This window comes from Anopheles cruzii, chromosome 2 (assembly GCF_943734635.1).
Source record: "Anopheles cruzii chromosome 2, idAnoCruzAS_RS32_06, whole genome shotgun sequence".
NCBI classification, from domain to species: Eukaryota; Metazoa; Arthropoda; class Insecta; order Diptera; family Culicidae; genus Anopheles; species Anopheles cruzii.
The window spans coordinates 28257285-28271971 of record NC_069144.1 but is presented as its reverse complement, the minus strand read 5'-3'; the positions used below and the strand labels follow the sequence as shown (position 1 = coordinate 28271971).

The window sequence follows — 14687 nt, the reverse complement described above, 5'->3', positions numbered from 1 at the left end:
TAAAATAAGCCTTGTCAGAACGGTGAGCTTTAGCAGGCCGTTTTGCAGTCCGCCGGGACTGCAAATCGACGGCATGCCGTCGATAGCAGGCCGTTTTGCAGTCCTGTCGACGGCATACCGTCGATTTGCTGTCCGCGCCGACGGCACGCCGGCGATTCGAAAGCTCGTGGCTCCTTGGGGACACGTTTGATTCAACGATTTTTTGTTTTTGGAGGAATGGACTGGGTTGTACTTATTAGATTTACTTTATAGCTCTGTTGAGAACGCGACGAATTGCATCACAAATTAAAGATAAGCAAGTTATACCAATTCTAAAAACGTTAGGTCCAAGCCGGAGAACATGTTCGACCGAGTGGGTTTTACGAATCCTAAACAAATAGATATGGAACCGCGCGGATCCAGCTTGCGTCTAGAAATACATTGCAGGCAAGAAAGCAATGTGAACAGTACGATAGATAAGCGTAGAAAATACAAGACCATAGCAAGGGACCGGAAAAAAACCCAAAATTGGACCGACCAACCTAAACCAGCACCGATGAGCGATGCATCGAAAGAAAGAGAAAGGATAGTTTAATCATAAGAAAATGTACTCTACGAGAGCTGATCAAACATTTTCGCGACATTTTAATTTCCGCGGGTTATATGTTATAGACCGCATATTGGCCACAGATACAGAGGCTGTGAATGCTTCGACAGAATACTGTACGCAGACTCAACGTGACAGCGGTCTAAACTCGATTTGGATACCCTTTTCCAGTCTGAGCCCCATGAATCCCTTGGCCAACTGTGGCGGAACCTGTGTTTCCGGGCATCGTTCGAACGAAAACTCCAGCAGCAAATGGTAAACGATGGCCTTCACCTCCATCAGCGCGAACCGTGAGCCGATACAGTTGCGTGGCACAATCCCGAACGGCAGATAGGTGCCGGGTGTAATGTTGTCCCGAGCGCACTCGCCGAAGCGCTTCGGATCGGGGTAGTAGCGCGGGTCGTGGTGGATGCCACTGATTGGGATGAACACAACCGTCCCCTTGTCGATGGTGAACTCGGCTCCGTCGTCACCGGTGGCCAGCACGTAGTCCCGCGTGCCCAGTCGATCGACAAACGGAGCCGACGACCACTTACGGAGCGACTCCGACGCTACCATGTCCATGTATTTCATTCGCTGCAGGACATCGTAGGTGAGCGGCTTACGAATGCGGCGCCAGGAGGAGCAGGTCGCGGGCGGCTACTGGACGCTCAAGTGCAAGAAGCTACAGCTGAACCAAAAGTTTGTCGAGAGCTTCCTGGAGTGAAGAAGTGGCCGGTCGGCCGATTCTTTCCAATGATTTGGGCTTGAGACGGGTCGCTGGGAAATTCGTACCAAAATTGCTCAATTTCGACCAAAAAAAGCATCGCATTAACAATGTTAAGGAGCTGTTGGACTCTGTCAGTGTCGACCCAGATTTGCTCCAGATGGTCATAACTGGTGGGGAATCATGGGTTTATGGTTATGACTTAGAAACCAAAGCTCAATCATCGCAAAGAAAGCTGCCGCACGAGCCGAGACCGAAAAAAGCCCGCCAAGTTCAGTCGACTGTTAAGGTTTTCCTTACAGTTTTCTTCGATTGTAGGGTCGTGGTGCATCATGAGGTCATGCCACAGGGTACAACGGTCAATGAGGAATATCATCTGCGACTTATGAGCAATTTGCGAGAAGCAATGCAAGCAGCTTACCATTACGTTTCCCAGCCATCCGTCATTTACGTAACACAAATAATTTGAATGTTTTCGTGTTGCAACAATTTATTAAAGCTGCCCGGCACACATGTACATCTTCCACTCAAGCATAACCCAACAACACTCTCCAGAGATCGGCCAGCGTTCTAGGTTATGTCTAGATAACTTAAAGTAAATCCCAAATTAACGCGATAACACTCCGGTACGTAGCTTGAGTTCGAATCCAGGTAATGTATCGCGGCGGTAAACATCGGTTCCGAGATTTCCACGCTAACCACGTTGCTGTCTTCGCGCCAGAAGGTGAACAATGGCTGCTGTTCGTACTTCTCGTAGCGATACAAGAGCTTCATCGCACGTTGACGTTCTAGGTGGATATTGTGTCTTTGGCATCGGGTTTCTATGAAAACATCGTCATCGTCGTCATCATTCTCAGCACCACCATTGCTAACGTGGTTCTCGCCCGTTCTGCTGTGAGAGTCTCGCTCCTTCGCTTTCGACTCATCGCCATCCGTAGCTCCATCCGACCGGCGATCATCGTCAACATCATCCGAGCACGATCCCGATCCGCCAGCGTCGATGCGCTTCTGATCAATTCGAAAAACGCTCAACTGACTGTCCATGATTTGCAGCAGCAAGTAAAACACGTCCCCGTTCAGTCCGGGACGTCTCATTTCGAACATCAACTTAAACATCGGGGGCAGCGCAAAGTTGAACTCTCGCACTGTTTTGTGCACTAAGAGCCGAAACAATTCAAGCGAATTGTCCATCTGGAACAGCGCCATGGTCAGCCGTTCGTCGTCCATCTGCTGGAAACGGATGAACTCGTACCATAGTTTCACGCAGGGGCGATTCTTGCGAATCGATCCGAGGTACTGCAGACACCGTTTGCAGTGCAGAAAGCGTTCGTGGCGCACGTGAACCGCCTGCAATACGGAGCGATGTAGCAGAGCGTAGAAGGTTCCGTATAATAGATCGTACTGCTGTGGCTCCAGCTTCGAAGCGTACACATCATCAACCGGTTGGCTTGATGGCTGCCCTGCGCCTTCCGATCCGTGCTGGTGATCGTGTCGATGACAGAACCATTCGTCACTGTCCATCTGCTCGGAAGGTAGCTCCAAGACACGTTTTAACGCCGTACCTTCTGCGGCATCTAACGGCCCTCGACAGTTACTGCATAGCACCCGGTACCGCTTGCCAGTTTCGATGTTGCAGTGCAATCGTGGAATATCTTCACTCTGAAGGTCCCCGGTCGTAAGAAATCTACCTCCCTGCTGAAGCAGCTCCGATCCGAAGTCACTTTCGTTCGTGTTTACCCGAAAGCAAAGATATCGATTTTTGATCACCAGCGAGCTTAATGTTTGGGTGTGTAGCTTAAAAAAATCTCCAACGCGCAGTTCGTACTTCTCACGCTCACCCTTCACCCCGATCGTCAGACGATCATTCGCCAAGTCAATGGTAGTGGATTCGATTTCAGCAAAACGGCGTCGAAAGGAGATGAAAAAGTTGGCACTCTGCAGCCTTGGTCGCAGCTCGATCAGAACCCGTTCAATATTTCCCGTAGACGAGGCCATTAAGAGTAACTAACTTTGCGTTGCTGAGATTGATGAAATGATGCTTACGTAAAACAATGTGCCACGGAACCGATGTGGAGTTACTCCGACTTGGAATGATCCGTTTTTGGGCGCTTTGCCACCGGTTCTTCCAACGTTTGGCCACGAAGTTTTTCGTACAGTCTATCCGTTTCCTTCAGCGCGTACGTAAGAGTGCTTCTTTGATAGTAATCGGGTAGCAATTCAATGTTACTTATAACCGACGAAAGCAAGTGTGCCTTTTCACAACCGACTCCAGGTGGATCGTGCCGTAAGTAAGTAAAGTGCATGTGCAAATGGTAGAACGTTGGTTGGTAATGAAGATAGATTCGCAGCTGGTCAGCCCCAATACCGTATCGCTCTTCGATCGCGGAAATACCACGCGATCGGACGTTACGGAGCAACGGTAAGTGTTCGGCGGTAAGATCCCGCAACGAACGAATGTCTCGGCGACGGACTAACGCCAGAAGATACAGCTGTTCGACCGTCTTACCGTCCCATTTCAGATCCGGAAGCAGTATGAAACCGTTCACGTTACAAGGATCCTCGTAAACGATCCTTTCCTTCTCCTTATGGTGGTCGAGCACGTTGTAAAGCCACTGCAAGTGAATCAAATGAGAACGCAACATTAGGAAAGTTACCCCCCAACGGAATAAGATTAGCGCACGAACCTCCAAACTAAGCTGCCCTTGCTCGAGATGCGGTAAGGTAACAGACTTGTACAAGTCGGGCGTTTCTTCCACCAGGAACCGATTCTGTACCGTGTACTTGACGACGTGCTTCTCCTCAGCTGGGCAGATGATGGTCACTTTTAAACCTGCGGAGCAAAAATACAAGGTCATACGCGAACTTCGTTGCATAAACGGCCGTTTACGGTGTACGCACGATTCAGGGCAGGATTGACGGTGCACAGAAAGTTGCCATAAATGTCGTTCACGAACTCTTTTTCCAACTGGGATGCTGACGTGAAAAACGTCCGCTCGCTCTCGACGCTGTTGGCCTTTGTCTTCTCGACGGGCTTTTCGCCGTCTTTACTCCCGTTTTCACTTTCACTGTCAGGTTGCGGTGGCTTATCACGCTGTGTTGGCGTAGCGCTCGCGTCGCCCGACGACGTTACCTCGGCCTCTGTAAAGGCTCGCTTCTCCAGCACGACGATCGCGTGCCGCTTCGGTGACGGAAGGTTCGCAAAGTGGCCCAGCAGAGTGACACTCTTGTGCGTGCTATTATTGCTCAACACGCGCTCGGTACGAAAGTGCGCTAGATCGTAACATATTTCACCAGCGCGATCTGTTGGCTGCTGACCTTCGGGGTGACGGTGACGTTGGGCATGTGAATCACCGACGGCAGCATTACCACCTTCGCGGTGCGTGCTCTTGCTGTTCTTGGTTTCGCTCGGTGCTTGGTTGGTTGCTTTCAGCATGTCAAGCTTTCAAAGGTTTCGTTTGTGGTGCTAAAACTTTGTACCACGCCAAACGGACGGTTCGGTTCGATCTTTTTACTAGAAATTCGCGAATCTATCCGGCGCAACAAACCGCGATTCACAATTCAATTAGGCACAACAACAGAGTAAGCCGCGTTTTTGTGACGCCATTGAAGCCAACAAAAGTGACGTTCGGCTGTCAGATTCACCTCCGAAAGTACATTCACCACAAAAGGATTGGGATGATAATTTATTTTATTGGTACGAAATGATTCAGGAATACAACGTTTGTCCCGACGATGCTTTTTCCTGTGAATATGTTAAGCTGCTTAAAGTTTGTAATGGAAGTTGGTGCGTTTCGGCGAGACAATTCACGCCAACCGACATTCCAAATACGCGCCAACGGAAACTTGATTTAAACGTATCTCGTGGTGAATTCGACCGGGAGTTGTCATCATTTTACCACCTGGGTACAATTCGGCCGGCAACAAATGGGCGAGCGTTCTCATTGAGCGAACGAAAAGTTGCAAATAGCCATACGCAAAACATTACCTACCGGTCGCCTTGTGGTTTGCTCGTTGTGTTGCGTTACTGTAACGTTTTGGATATAACATTGAAACCCACTGTTTGCTGTGCTAGCCGTGAGTGTATCGAAAACCTAAAAGAATTACAATAATAGCTGCTGCCGGGAAGATTGTTCGCTCAGCAACCTACAAGCGTCGCCGTCGCCCCGGGTGGAGTGAAAACGCGGTAAAAAGTTCTGATTACTGTCCGTTGGCCAACGCAGTTCAGCTCACAAGATGGAAATCAACGACAACAACTTTGAGCGATTGGCAAATTATCTGCAACAAACGCTTAATCCCGACCCAGAGGTTCGGCGTCCCGGTGAGTAATCGTCAGCGTCCTACGCTTTCGTGGGAGAGGTTAAGTTGGGACATTACTTTACTTTGGCTCGCCATTGCTTTGTTTGCAGCGGAGCGGTTCATCGAAAGTATCGAAGTCAGCCAAAACTATCCCATCCTCTGTCTGAATCTTGTTGGTCGGCCACAAACGGACATGACGATACGGGTGGCAGCTGCGATTGCTTTCAAAAACTTTGTGAAGCGTAACTGGGCCTACCACCTGGAAAACGACGGTCCGGACAAGGTGTCCGAATCGGATCGCAACGGTATCAAGGGAATGATTGTGCCGTTGATGCTAAAATCGCCCGCGCCCGTCCAGAAGCAGCTCACCGATGCTGTAAGCATTATCGGGAAGTATGACTTCCCGCTCAAGTGGCCACAACTGATCGACGAAATGATTGAAAAATTCGCCACCGGAGACTTTCACGTGATCAACGGAGTGCTGCAGACGGCTCACTCGCTCTTCAAGCGCTACCGGTACGAGTTTAAGTCGCAAACGCTCTGGGAGGAGATTAAATTTGTGCTGGATAAGATCGCGAAACCTCTGACCGATCTGCTGCAAGCTACTCTGGGTCTAGCGAAGGCGCACGCCAACAACGAGGAGGGCCTGAAAGTGATCTACAGCTCGCTGGTGTTGGTCTGCAAGGTGTTCTTTTCGCTCAATTCGCAAGATTTGCCCGAATTTTTCGAAGACAACATGGAAACGTGGATGAAGGCATTCCATGGACTGCTGACGCAGGATGTTCCGTGCCTAAAGACGGGCGACGACGAGGATGCTGGCATCCTGGAGCAGCTGCGGTCGCAAATCTGCCAGAATCTCTGCATGTACGCCCAGAAGTACGACGAGGAGTTCGGTCCGTACATGCCCCAGTTCGTGACGGCCGTCTGGGAGCTGTTGGTGAACACGGGCACGCAAACGAAGTACGATTCACTCGTCTCGTACGCGCTACACTTCCTCAGCACCGTAGCCGATCGGTCCCACTATCGCCATCTGTTCGAAGATCCGCAGGTGCTGGCGAGCATTTGCGAGAAAGTGATCATACCGAACATGGACTTTCGTATGTCGGACGAAGAGCTGTTCGAGGATAATCCAGAAGAGTACATCCGACGCGATATCGAGGGTTCCGACGTGGAAACGCGACGGCGGGCGGCGTGCGATTTGGTGAAAACATTGTCGCAAAACTTTGAGTCAAAGATTATCGAAATCTTTGGCCAATACCTGCAGGTGCTGTTGGCCAAGTATGCCGAAAATACATCGAACAACTGGAAGACCAAGGATACCGCCATCTATCTCGTCACGTCGATGGCCTCGAAGGGTCAAACGCAGAAGCACGGTGTGACGCAAACGTCCGAGTTGGTTCCCCTGCCACAGTTCACTCAGCAGCAGATCATACCGGAGCTTGAGCGAGCCGATGTGAACCAGTTGCCGGTGCTGAAAGCTGACGCGCTCAAGTTTATCATGACGTTCCGAACGATTCTTGGGCCACAGATTATCGTGGCCACGATGCCACTGGTGGCGAAGCACTTGGCAGCGGGGAGCGTAGTAGTGCACACGTACGCTGCTTGCGCGATCGATAAAATTCTTACAATGCGCAGCTCGGACAAGAAACCGATCGTCACGAAAGAGATTCTAGCACCGTTGAGCGCGGAACTGATCACGGGTCTCTTCGCAGCCTTCACTGTACAAGGCTCGAATGAGAATGAGTACATCATGAAATGTATTATGCGTGTTCTGAACACTCTGCAGGAAGCATCTTTACCATTCATGATCGTTGTGCTGCCACGGTTGACGGAAATTCTGGCCGTCGTTTCGAAGAACCCGTCGAAACCGCACTTCAATCACTATCTCTTCGAGACGCTGTCTCTGTCCGTGAAGTAAGTGTTATACCCTTCCAAATCACTGACGCCTCGATCGTTTGAACGCTCTCTATGTCTACCCGTGCAGGTTGGTGTGCAAAGCAGATCCGAACGCCGTTAGTTCCTTCGAGGAAGCACTGTTTCCCGTTTTCCAAGGCATTCTACAGCAGGATATACTGGGTAAACGAGTACAAGAAAGCTGCCACATCATGTTCTTTGCCAATTAACCTCGCGGACCCTTTTTACAGAATTCATGCCATACGTGTTCCAGATGCTATCACTGTTTTTGGAAATACGTGAAGGTCAAACTAACATTCCTGACACTTATCTTGCGCTGTTTCCTTGCCTTTTGGCGCCCGCGCTATGGGAGCGTCCCGGCAATGTAACACCCCTCATTCGCCTCCTGTGTGCGTTCGTACGGCAAGCCTCATCGCAGATAGCGGCCGACGGCAAGCTGAACGGTGTGCTCGGTGTGTTTCAGAAGATGATTGCCTCGAAGAACAACGATCATGAAGGATTTTTCTTGATGCAAAACTTGCTGCTCTACTACCCGGCGTGAGTAGTGCTTTGAGTAGTTCTATCGAATTCTCCATTTGTTGACCTCCAGTTCGATTTCCAATTCAGTGAAGAGCTCGGCCAGAGTATGCGGCAAATCTTTTCGCTCCTGTTTCAACGGTTAAGTTCCTCGAAGACGACGAAATTCGTACGAAGTTTCATCGTGTTTCTCTGCCTGTATGCGTCGCGCGTTGGTCCGCAGGCGCTGATTCTGATGATCGAAAGCATTCAGGCCCAGTAAGTAGCAAAAGATGGCCATGCTATCGTGGCCCATACTGTTTTGTATTTTCCATTTTCCTCACTCTCCCTCTCATCGTTGCCAGGATGTTCGGAATGGTGATCGAGCGCGTCTTCATTCCGGACATCAACAAGGTGTCCGGCGAACTCGACCAAAAGATCGTTTCGGTAGGCGTCACCAAGCTGCTGTGCGAGTGCCCGGAGATGGTGAGCGAACCTTACGTCAGTTACTGGCCCCAGCTGTTGCAAAACGTCGTGCAGATTTTCGAACTTCCGCCTGATGAGTCGGCAATCGATGGCGACAATTTCATTGAGATCGAGGACGTTCCCGGCTACCAAGCAGCTTACTCGCAGCTCAACTTTGCCCAATCGAAACCCGTCGATCCGCTGCCGGATATTTGCAACACGCGCCAGTACTTGGTGCAAAATCTTGGCAGGCTGGCGCAAACGCAGGCTGGCAAGGTAGGCACACTGATAGCGGCACTGCCGGCCGCGCACCAGGAAGCACTACAAAAGTACTGCGCCCAGAGCGGAGTACAGATTGCTTAATGCACTCATCCGCCCACCGCTAGAGATGGCGGAAAAGGGAATGATTTTTGTCTTTTAATTTTTGCATTTAAGTGTCATCGTGCTGTGTGTCCCACGCAAATGTAGAATAAAATACTTTTTGTTGTCATGTAAATGAAAAGTGTGTGTCAGTGTTATGTTTTCAGTCACCCATTCCGAACGAATCCTGCGCTGTTGATCCGTTGAGATTCCGTTATCCTCTGCTTTCAAACGGAAGCAGCACCATCTATGTGACAGCATTGAAATTAATTTCGCAATTGTGACGAATGCCGATAGGTAGCGGAACCGTACAGGTTAAACTTTTTCAAAACGACGGATAATTTATATTTCTATTCCGAGTTCCACAAAGATACTGCCAAGAAGAAGTCATTTAAAAGTAACCGGAAATGTGTTAAATGCAAAAGTAGACCAAATACAAGTTTTAATAGCTGAACTATAATTAAACCTTATTGAACATATTCAAGCTCGAAATTTGAATTCTTGTTTCCCAACTATCCAATCACTTCATCATCACTTCATCACTTCATTCAATCAAGCTCTGGCAATCATTTGCATGGCTCGCCCAGGACGTCCGATGCTTGTACAAACATTTTAATGCGTCCACACGGAGAGATTTCCCCGAGACGTTGGTTTTAGGAAAAATGATAACACAGAATAGAGGAAAAAGAAAGTTCCGGCATCCGTTCCGGCAGGAATGGGAGAAAAGAATAACAAATCCGTAAATAGTCCTAAAAGGGAACGGTAAATGCTTAAACGCTTCCAGTCGGGACTTATGGTGGCCCCAAGCGTGACTGCCATCAGAAATCCAAGTGATGGGTCACGCGAGTAATTTCCTACGGCGTCTTACTACGGCCGCCGCCCCCCAAGAAAAGCATTATGACGACAATGTACTCAGGGACCTTTTTTTCTCTACACGGTTTTCGGTTTTATACATTTTTTTTTGTTACTTTTCCAACCAAGCTCCCGATCCCTTTCCTTCCGGTTATCAAAACGTTTGCTGGATTTGCTTCCGTATTTTTTCGCCTTTAGGCTTGCGCATCCGGACACACGAAGCAAACCTCACAAAATTATGCATGCAAAGTGATCCAAATGGAAATGTTTTCATAGGATGTGCCAGGATTCGGCGGGGCTCGGTAACGTGAAACCGAACCCATTTTTTTTTTATTATTTTAGTCAATTTTCTCATTCTTCCCTAGGCTCCGGGATTGTCGATTTTTTTTGACTGTGTGTTTATTCTCGTTCTCTCTCTCTCTTTTCGCTAAAAGAAGAACATCATCGGGAATTGGGTCAGATTATGTGGTAATGTTTGCGAAACACCCATACTAAGTGGAAGGCATGTTGGGCAAAACAAAATGAAATGATTTTTCTGATCGATTTTCCATCAGTTTTATCGATACGCAGAATGGTTTGTGTTGTGATCAGTTTAAAAAAAATATCCATCGTCTTAAAATATATTGTACACTATACATGAACAATTTCCAATAGATAATTTTCTCTAGATTTTTTAAAATGCTTAACAATTCAGATATTCAACCTCGTTTGTAAACCGAATCGTGTCTAAAATTGCAAAGTGGATGGTCAAACCTTTATCCGTTGAAAACTGACGAAATCAACCGAAAGGATGTAAGGATCGCTTAAAGACTTTTGTTTCCTGGGACCAGGGTGATGAAACTTTTAAAAATAAATGAAGGAAAGTGTTCCCACAAACAGTAAACACCAGCCAAATGGTTGATTGGCAAATAGTAAGGTGGCTCTATTAATTATCGGATGTAGCATGTTTACCAGATCTAGCCTTCTGCTGTCTTTGAATAAAGTATGCGTGAGACTGACAAAAATCCAATCCCAATAAATTTATGGATGTGTCTCGTTCAATACTCGCAAACTAGGTATGTACATGAATCGTTTCTTTCATAATAGTTGATTCCCTTTCTTCTTGTTTCTCAAATTCCTTAAGCCTTCCACAGCTTGTCAATCAGTCAATCAAATCGATATCATGAGAGAGAATTATTGAGATTTGGTAGGATTACCTACACACCACGGCTTAGTTTTCCGATCACCAAGGACACGTTTCCTCCATTTTGCATCTACCATCCAGGATGCGTTTACGACGACTTGGGAGAGAGGAAATAACTATACCTTCGGCGCCATTTTGCAAAGTCCTGCGTTTGTTACGGTCACACAACGGACAAAGGAAAGAATGAGTGAAAAAACCAAATATTAAATCCGCCGTAGCATAACGGATTGGTACAAAATTTTCATATTTTCTCTATAAACGAACGACACAATATCGGGGAGTTGCGCCATATGGCGGAAGGATGGCATGCAGCCGGGCGTGGCATATTAATCACCTTATGCCCGTACATAAGGTCGCATAGATCCTGCTAGCAGCGGAAAGAGGATCCCCTGTTGAAAGGGGTGCTCAATGATTCCCCTCGTTGCTTTCGTGGTACCAAAAAACGGGAAATGCAGCATCAACGCCACTCGGCCATCGCAAAATACTCAAATCGGGCGTAATTAATTCGTGCCCGGAGATAGACAGGGTAACAGGATGCTTTTGATATTTTTTAAATCTTCATTATCGCAAAGCGTGAACGGAGAACAATCCGGAGACGGGTTTCCTGCGGGTCGAAGGTGGTATTAGCGTGCTAATTACAATTGACATTTTAAGTGGTGTCACCCGCCAAATGATCATAGGCACGGAAAAGTGTGAGAAAATACGGCATCTGAAGTCCCGCGTATCGTTCAGCCGGAAGAGTGAAACTCAAAGAAATATTAGTAAATGACCCAGATAATTATGCCAATCGATCGCCCGTTGGTTAGCAAATTGAATCAGAACATCGTCGGGATTAATGAATTAAATGCAGTCGGATTTAAGCTTAGTTTACAACTACGAAGTACGTTTGCGGGCCTTTAGTTACGGTGTTCTAATCACCCTTCACTTCAAGTTTTGTCCAACACTTCCTATGGCTTCCACGTGCGGAAACGTAGAAAGTTCTCTGGGCAAAGGATTTAACAAACGTATCTTCCAGGTGCCGTCGGAGAAAATGAAGTTTCGAGCGTATGGTTCGTAATTTGAATAGCGCTTGCGGCTCGGTCAGTACGCTTCAATAGCCACATCTCTGACACTTACACAATTGGAAAGGTAGATCCAAAATATTATTTCTTAAACAAATTGTTAAATATATTAAAATTTTTGTTAAAAAATCGAATTAAAAATATTTAAGGCAATCTTGCAGGAAAATAAAACTGAACATGATAAGCGCAAGGTATAAATGTCTGAATTACATGTAAATTACTACAGGTAAATATAAATATTTAAAAAAGGATTTAGATTTTTGAGCGACCTCGCCGTTTAGAATGTGAAGAACATTCTAGGTACCTTACTAGGATGAGGGTTTAATGTTTTTTTTCTGAATGTCCAACCAACCAACAGACAGCTTGCAGGCTACACTTATAATATTCTTTAAGAATTAGGACACTGACAAAATAACCGAAATTTGTCACACTGGATAAGATGATAAGGTGATTAGATAGGATACTTCAGGCAATGATATTTAATAGTAAATTTAAGAAATTTAACAATGCAAATGAGTGTGATTTTAAAATTTAATGAAACGTTGGTTTTTGCCATAAAGGCTGTAATCATGGATATAAAGGAGCGACTTCGGTCTTCGATCATTGAATCATTGATAAATTCGGTATAGTTTTGCAGTTCATAATGCGCAAAGTTCCCTTCGGTAGTCTTCTCAATCTTTCATACTGAGTTGAAACTCAAAACTTGCTCCTTGTTGTTTCGCTGATCTCAAAACAATTAAAAAATTGATCCCCGAAAATCACACTCAAAATTTAACGGAAATCATCTAGAGCGGTTACTCGCCGATAACTTGAAACGTGTCCTTGACACCTTCCTTTCAAATATATTTTTATCAACCGCTAATATTGCCCGCCAGTTCATTAAACACTCAATCTGTCCGACGATGACTATTGCATCTGACAGAAGTCATTTCCTTCGAGTAGCTTAAGGACCGTTCTCATGACCATCGAGGCGCGTGTGCCAACACTTGAAGTGACTAAAAAGGCCCAACCAAAAACGGAAAATCCTTGCGAGTGGGATTTTAATTTATTTTCTCCGCGCAGCCTGCGGACGTGGCACACTGGGTCCGATTGCAAAATTGAGTGTCGCAAGGGTGGCACCGACTTATCGCTCCGATGGATCAGGATCATAACCTAGGCCGAGAATGGCCAGCACAGGGCCAGCCGTGAAATGCCATTGTTTACCGCTAGCAGATTACAGTACCAAGCAGAGCCGTCTGAGAGGTGGACACGTGCCTCGAAAGGAATCGACCAGGTCGTGTGTGGGTTTGTTTTTGTCACTCTAATTCCACGTAAGGAGCTTACGCGATACTGGTTGCAACCGTAGGTGCAAACGTTGGAAAACATTTGGTGGTTTTGAGTGAAGTTAGAGGAAACCATAAATCTCAAGGATTACGTGGAAACGAGGTGGGAAAACGGCTGATGGAAAATGAATTTCTAATTGTGCATTTGTGCATCACCATCATTTGAAGCTGTTTAACAATCGGGTTCAAATCACGCAAAAGTGTGGAGAGGTCATTGTGTTCCATTTTATTCGAATGGTTCACTTCCACGAGATTTGGTCCAGATGGCAAAATTTTTTATTTGGTTTTAGCAAAACTAAACAAATGTCCAACTCTATGTGATAAAAAATATTTAAATGCCGGACTTTTGGGGGTGGCATTTTACTCTTCATGTTCTACCGACTTTAAAACTACCGACAAATCTAACTAAAAATCCATTATTGCATTTGAATAAACATTTTCGCATCATCTGTTACATCAATAGCGATGAGTACCAATCCGGACGAAAATACTGTTCAAAACCGTTGGCAATGTCTTTAGCAAAATTATCTAGCAGCTCAATTATGATCTCTGTTGTCGTCGCTCAACATTTTCCCCGGAGTCAGGCAAACCTAAGGCAACTCAACCGTTTCAAAGCAAACATCTTCACCACCATCCAGCTACCGAAAATTGTGGTCGCCATTCGTTCGAGAGACAACTCGCATCAACCCATCAACCGCAGCCTACTCAAACATTCCCCGAGCGGTATTATGTTTCCACTATTTGCACACCAATTAATTCGAATAATGACTTCTTCCGATTGCTCAGCCTACAAAAGGGGCCCACATTGTGACCGGGCCGAACGAGCAACGGTAAAAGCTCCTTCCTGGCTCGGAACGGAGGATGCGTCAATGAAGTGCACAACAGCTGAATCAACTCTTGCCCCGAGTGTCGTTGGTCCTTTGGTTCTCGTTTGGAGAAGAAAGGCTATCCAAAAAAAAAGGACGAGAAGTGGTGAGTACTTCATCGGTTATTTCCTGAAGAGGTCCTCGAGGCGCCGGATTGCACATTCCCAGCTCATTATTACATTTTGTGGTACGAAAAGCATAAAAAAAAGAGCGAAGCGAATGGGTCCGATTATCGTCGATTGGCAGAGTAGTTCTGGCAAACGAGATGGTTCGCATTCTTTTCTGGGAGGCCCTGTAATCGATTTATGGCCTTTACCGCAGCTTAATACCCAATCTGGGCCGATTGTGCAGTTGCAGGGCCATGAAATTGGGTTTTGGGATTGGCAAATTAACGTTCATCTGCCGTGGACCCGTAAAGGGTCTAAGGACCCTTAGGCCCTCGAAAACTTGAGATAGGTTCTTAGAGGAGCGATTTTTCATAACTAGCAATTTGCTATTGTAACCTTTGATGCCATGGTCCACAAAGCCTATTACGTCATCGACACAGCTATACGCAGATCAGAAGATTCAATTTGAATCCC

The 14687-nt window shown here is 46.7% G+C and overlaps 3 protein-coding genes across 3 annotated transcripts; 1 reads left to right on the top strand and 2 right to left on the bottom strand.

The window, feature by feature from the left end:
* Nucleotides 1-1803: 1803 nt before the first annotated feature.
* Nucleotides 1804-3287, bottom strand: LOC128277607 (uncharacterized). Its single transcript, XM_053016088.1, has one exon. It carries the CDS (start codon nucleotides 3285-3287, stop codon nucleotides 1863-1865), a length of 1425 nt encoding a protein of 474 aa, XP_052872048.1. The 3' UTR covers nucleotides 1804-1862.
* An 80-nt stretch (nucleotides 3288-3367) lies between these two features.
* LOC128277608 (m7GpppX diphosphatase) lies at nucleotides 3368-4810 on the bottom strand. Its single transcript, XM_053016089.1, has 3 exons — nucleotides 4191-4810; nucleotides 3977-4122; nucleotides 3368-3904 (listed from the first exon to the last, which is right to left on the bottom strand). The coding sequence occupies exons 1-3, from the start codon at nucleotides 4723-4725 to the stop codon at nucleotides 3368-3370; spliced, it is 1218 nt and encodes a 405-aa protein (XP_052872049.1). The 5' UTR covers nucleotides 4726-4810.
* Nucleotides 4811-5514: 704 nt separating this feature from the next.
* Nucleotides 5515-8905, top strand: LOC128278318 (exportin-2). Its single transcript, XM_053017025.1, has 6 exons — nucleotides 5515-5610; nucleotides 5699-7502; nucleotides 7573-7664; nucleotides 7733-8039; nucleotides 8109-8276; nucleotides 8363-8905. The coding sequence occupies exons 1-6, from the start codon at nucleotides 5526-5528 to the stop codon at nucleotides 8823-8825; spliced, it is 2919 nt and encodes a 972-aa protein (XP_052872985.1). The 5' UTR covers nucleotides 5515-5525; the 3' UTR covers nucleotides 8826-8905.
* The last annotated feature ends 5782 nt before the right edge of the window (nucleotides 8906-14687 follow it).

Coding starts and splice junctions, on each gene's coding strand:
- LOC128277607 (XM_053016088.1), bottom strand. CDS start 3,287: ATGGCCTCGTCTACGGGAAATATTGAACGGGTTCTGATCGAGCTGCGA.
- LOC128277608 (XM_053016089.1), bottom strand. CDS start 4,725: ATGCTGAAAGCAACCAACCAAGCACCGAGCGAAACCAAGAACAGCAAG. Junction 4,123..4,190: donor CGTCAATCCTGCCCTGAATC/GTGCGTACACCG, acceptor TTTGCTCCGCAG/GTTTAAAAGTGACCATCATC. Junction 3,905..3,976: donor AAGGGCAGCTTAGTTTGGAG/GTTCGTGCGCTA, acceptor ATTCACTTGCAG/TGGCTTTACAACGTGCTCGA.
- LOC128278318 (XM_053017025.1), top strand. CDS start 5,526: ATGGAAATCAACGACAACAACTTTGAGCGATTGGCAAATTATCTGCAA. Junction 7,665..7,732: donor TCTACAGCAGGATATACTGG/GTAAACGAGTAC, acceptor CCCTTTTTACAG/AATTCATGCCATACGTGTTC. Junction 8,277..8,362: donor ATCGAAAGCATTCAGGCCCA/GTAAGTAGCAAA, acceptor CATCGTTGCCAG/GATGTTCGGAATGGTGATCG.